This window comes from Erythranthe guttata, chromosome 4, assembly GCF_056151865.1.
Source record: "Erythranthe guttata isolate IM_541 chromosome 4, IM_541, whole genome shotgun sequence".
NCBI lineage: Eukaryota > Viridiplantae > Streptophyta > Magnoliopsida > Lamiales > Phrymaceae > Erythranthe > Erythranthe guttata.
Window position 1 is genome coordinate 6,817,769 of NC_142536.1, and position 5,229 is coordinate 6,822,997.

A 5,229-nucleotide genomic window follows, 5' to 3' on the forward strand; every position below is an offset into this window, starting at 1 on the left:
AAATAGTATCTAGAAATGAAATGAAATGATTGAGCTACTTTTTATCACTAGTCCCATGTCTAGGGCCCCCCAGGATGTGGGCTCATTCCACCATAGCCTAAAAGATATGTGTGCCATGTGAAGGGTAGAAAGTTCAAGTATAGTATAATTTTCAATTTTTAACAATTAATGATGAAGGGTATAATAGTCATTTGGGGAGTTTTTCAAGTTTGGGTTCGAGATCAACTCTGCTTGAAACAAACGATGCCGTGACCAATACTTGTTGTAGTTTTTGTGGCGACTAAAGTTGGATATTAACAATTTGACGTCATTTAGATGTTCAAAATCACTTTTTGACGTTTTAGAAAAAAGTTGAAACTTTAATTTCAAATTTTTTTTTTGACAACAAAATACCAATTCGTCGAAAACTAAGGTTCAAGGATAGGCGATATTCCACTAATTCCTCCCTATGTAAATTTGGATATGGTCCAATTATATATTTTTAGAACATCAAAGGATAAAAAAATAATGAAAATTTAGTGTTATATGAAATATTAGACATATTAGAAAACAATCATGTGAACCTTATTATATATTCATTAATTATTATGGACCTACGAGAAAAGCTGTGACTGGTTTATATGCTACACCGAATATTTTTTTACCATTGATTTACATATAAACACATACATCTATATTGGTCTATGTAGATCAATAAAATACAGACAATATACAACCGAGTGTACCATAAAAATAATCAGACGCTTATCTAATGTCTTCTATTTTCTTAAAATAAACTACTTAATCAAGAAAAAAACTACCATAGCTCAATATATCTGATCAAAACAATACCTGAAATCAAATTTCTCAGGAGGTAGCCTAGTTCGTCGACAAAAAAACCCGAATCAAATGGTTCGGGTTCAAATTTTCTTGTCTCGTAGCTTATTATCTTGTGTGATTTATATGTCTCATGATTTCTTATATGGTTGGATGTGTATTCTTTCGTTGCCGAAAATCAAAATAAGTCAAATCAAAGACTAATTAATGAACCATAAAAATTACTTCAATATATATATATATATATATATATATATATATATTTTTTTTTTTTTTTTTTTTCTTTTTTTCCTTTTTGTTTTGTTTTGGATTTTAGAATTGTCTAGAACAAAAGTACAACAGTAAGATTCCCCAGCAATTGGACACAAACATGAGAGGTCACATGGTGTGGTACAAAATCAGTGCTCTCTACATTTGCATTAAATGATTCAAACTAAATTAATAGTAAAAATGAATGGATGAGACTTTATAATATCATAATAATTCGAAATATAATTATTAATATATTTGTTTTTTATTATTATTATTATTGGATTATGAATCAATGAATGAATGATAGGTAATGACTACCAATTGACCCTTTTAGCCACTAATTAAAGTTACTATTTTGAGTTCGGATTAAACAACAATGTCAATGATAATTTTAAGAGGGCACCAACCCACCTTTGAAATGACAATCAACCAGAAAATCTTCCTTTTTAAATTGTACTATTATATTCCTTTGATCATAAGTTATATTTTTAGGTGCAAATTATATTTTAATTATGATTAATTATTCACTTTAAAAAATGTTATTTTCCTGAAATTTCTAATTTTAACCTCAATAGTTCTACAAGAGCTATTAGGGGAAACCATAAAAATAAAAGAAATAAATGATTAAAGGAGACATATAGTGAATCAGGATAAAACACTTAAAAAAAATGTTTTATGTGAAGCAAAATATCGTCGAAATACAATCAAGTTTCGTCACAATAACTTTATGTGACGAATATTTTTGTTAGGCGAAAGGTGTTAGTTACGTTAGGCGGCGATTTTCAAATCCGTCACTTAAGATTGTGACGAAAGTGTATTTCTTGGCAATGATTCATTCTATTACAACGAAATAAATTGTTAGATACATGAAGGTATATATTTCGTCATACTCGTTTTGCTACAAATTTTTTTCTAAAGAAATGTTATGTCGTACTTATACTATATTCATAATACGATCAAACACTCAAATATCGCAATTACCATCTTTCTGTATGATGACTTGACAATTTAGCACGTATTCGAAAAAATGTAGTGCAATTACCCTACGTGAAGTAGTATTGTGAAATTATCACAATTACAATTGAAGGTAAAATCGGTACTCTTTAAGAAATATTTCATTAATAAATTTTTTTTTTTTGTGAAAATTCACACTATAAAGGACGGTGTAAGACAACGGCAAATTTCGAGGTGATCGGGTAAATATGAATAAGACGGACTTGTCTCTTTTTTTTTTTTTTTTTCTTCTCATAATCAACAATTTCTGTAACTTTGTAAATAGGAAACTAGTCCCGCAAGAGATGGCCTACCTAGCGGTTGGAGCAAGTGAGTATGTGTCAATTGACCCATGTTCGATTCCACTTACCAACGGTCGCCAGATGGAGCTTGTCACACGGTTAACATATTATACGAGAGTGTAGGTTTTGTTGACGATATCCAAATTTTCGGTTCCAATTTCCACCTAAACCATTATTTTTCGATTGTGTTAGTTATAATGTTTTGTCATTTGTTGCAAATAAAAAAAAAAAATTATTTTGCATGCAAGAAATGTATGGTCTAACTAATCCATCCCAACCCGACCCATTGGATCACAAACCGTTAACGAGACAAAAAAGCTCAATTCACTAAAAGGAAAATTAAAATAATATATACCCCCATAAGCTAGTACAATTATATACTACATTTATTCATGGTATATGACAAAAGATTATAATAATAATAATTATTATTTAAACAAAAAAAAAAGGTAGAAAAAAATTCTACAGCTTCTTCAACCTGTAGATTTATACTATGATTATTAATTAACCAGCCCACAGACAGGGCCACATGTAGACCACCACAACAAACACCACCATGTTGTTTAATTTCAAGAAAATTAAAGCCTGAAATGACAGTTTTACCCCTCCAAAATTACAATATTCACATTAGAGAACATGCATTTGGATTCTCATCACTAAACATCTGTGGTGGATATGCATAGTTATTATACTCTTGCACAACTCTCTGTGGATAATTCACTTGCTGCTGTTGCTGGTGGTGGTGGTCGTAGTAGTAGCTACTATTATTGTGTGGGTAGTAGTAGTTGAATTCATTCTTTCTCAACTCCAATTTCGGGTCCTCTGCGGCCGCCTCATCAGCCGCCGTTGTCTCTCCGCCGCCCGATTCCTTGGCGGCTGCGGCGGCTTCCCCGTCGGGCTTCTTGGTTTCGGCCTTTTCGGGTTCTTCGGGTTTCTTCTCGGCTTCTTTCCCTTCTTTGGGTTTTTCGGCGGCGGCGGCCGCGGCGTCTTCTTTTTTCTCGGGCTCCACCTTGACAATCACGGCGTGTTTGCCGGTTCTCTTGTGGATGTAATCGGCGAGTTTTTCGGGTTCGAAGACGCCCTTCACCGCCACCTGTGAGCTCTTGAGATCTGGCTCTGCACTTTCAACACCTATACATATATAAAACAATAATCTTGTTATATATATATATATATATATATATATTATTGGACTATGCTATTATGGTAGGGAAAAAATAGAATTGATTGAAACTAATTAATTAATGAATTGACAAAGGATGGTGGGATTGACCTAATTAGTTTGAATCATGAATTCAAAACAGAATCTTGATGGTACATATATATTGAATATATTTGCTATTAATATTTAATACAATAACTAGTAATAAAAAAAATGGAAACATCCTTTGCCATTTTAGAGATGGTATGCAAAAAGAGATTTAAAGAGGAGAAAGAAAGCAATCATCTCTGCAAATACAGCTGAAAAGTGTAAACAAAAGCAAAAGACAAAGCAACCACCAAAATAGCAAATAAATTAAAATCAAAATTAAAATTAAATAAAAGAAAAACCTTTCATTCTGAGAATTCGTTTCTTGATTTCTTGAGCACAAGCTTCACAATGCATGTACACTCCCAACACCACAGTAATCACAGGTGGCTGCATCACAATTAAAATAAATTAAATTATTATTAAACATTTAATTAGTACTATATATATATTTCTCAATTAGAAAGAAATTAAAAAAAAAAAAAAAAAAAAAAAAAAAAGAAGACCGACCTCTTCTTTCTTCTCTTCAGGCTTGGGCGGCGCCGCCTCTTCTTTCTTGTCCTCCGGCGGCGGCGGAGGTTTAGGGATGGGGGAGATAAGCTGGACCTGGCGGTGGCTCTTACGCTGAACCCGCTCCAAAACTTTGAGTGGATCTGCTTTTTCACCTTTCACAACCACTTTACTTGTCCTGCAATCCGTTATTACATCCTCCACACCTGAATTTTTATAAAATTAATCAAAATGAAATCTAACATGCAATTAATTATTGTAATAATTAATTAATTAATTAACTAATTACCTTCGAAGCCTTTGAGGCACCGCCGGACTTTTCTAGCGCACCCCTCACAATGCATGAACACCTTCAGGACGATTTCCTGCGGCGGCGGCGGCGGCGTTTCCGCCTTGGATTCGTCGGGTTTCTTCTTCTCCTCCGCCTCCTTCTTCACATCTTGCGGCGGCGGCGGCGGCTTATCGGCCGGCGGGGCGGACTCTTCTTTCTTGGCTGATTCCTCCGGTTTCTTCTCATCCGGTTTCTTCTCTTCCTGCCTCGAAACAAACAAAAACGCAGATGAGCTAAAAGAGAACCAAAAACAAAATGGCGGAATTAAAACATGAGAGAGAGAGAGAGAAAATAGTAAATAAAACCTCTCCCATGAGTGTTTACTTTCTCTCTCTTAATTTCTTGTTGAATTCTCTCTGGTGGTGGTGGTGGGAGAAAATAGATAAAATAGAGGTTTGGGGCACACAGATATACCTTCACTGTGTGTGTGTGTGTGTGTGGTTTTTTTTTCTTGGGGTTAAATTAAACTCCGAAGTGAATACGCAGTTAATAGAAAATAGCTTTTGGGGGGTGGGGGTGGGGGCTAGGGGGAGGGGGTAGTGTTAGATCTACAGGTAGACAGTAAATATATCGTCATCATGATAAGTGACGTGGATGCTGTGTCAATAGGCTGCCACGTGCAATCGCTATGGCTAATCGTTAGGTGAATTTAATTATGGATTTCCCATTTCTTTATTTATTTGTTTATTTTTATTTTCGGTTCTTGTAACGTTGATTCGGTTCCGATCATAGGAATTTTCGAACAATATTGTAAGTTGCAACACATATTTAAAAAA

General features: G+C 34.2%; 1 protein-coding gene across 1 annotated transcript; it reads right to left on the reverse strand.

Moving 5' to 3' along the window:
• Positions 1-2,813: 2,813 nt before the first annotated feature.
• LOC105951667 (uncharacterized) lies at positions 2,814-4,965 on the reverse strand. The gene is made up of 5 exons (XM_012975118.2): positions 4,759-4,965; positions 4,412-4,655; positions 4,123-4,328; positions 3,915-4,002; positions 2,814-3,494 (listed from the first exon to the last, which is right to left on the reverse strand). The coding sequence occupies exons 1-5, from the start codon at positions 4,765-4,767 to the stop codon at positions 2,986-2,988; spliced, it is 1,056 nt and encodes a 351-aa protein (XP_012830572.2). The 5' UTR covers positions 4,768-4,965; the 3' UTR covers positions 2,814-2,985.
• Positions 4,966-5,229: the final 264 nt, after the last annotated feature.

Coding starts and splice junctions, on each gene's coding strand:
- LOC105951667 (XM_012975118.2), bottom strand. Junction 4,003..4,122: donor CTGAAGAGAAGAAAGAAGAG/GTCGGTCTTCTT, acceptor ATTGTGATGCAG/CCACCTGTGATTACTGTGGT. Junction 3,495..3,914: donor ACGAATTCTCAGAATGAAAG/GTTTTTCTTTTA, acceptor ATATATGTATAG/GTGTTGAAAGTGCAGAGCCA.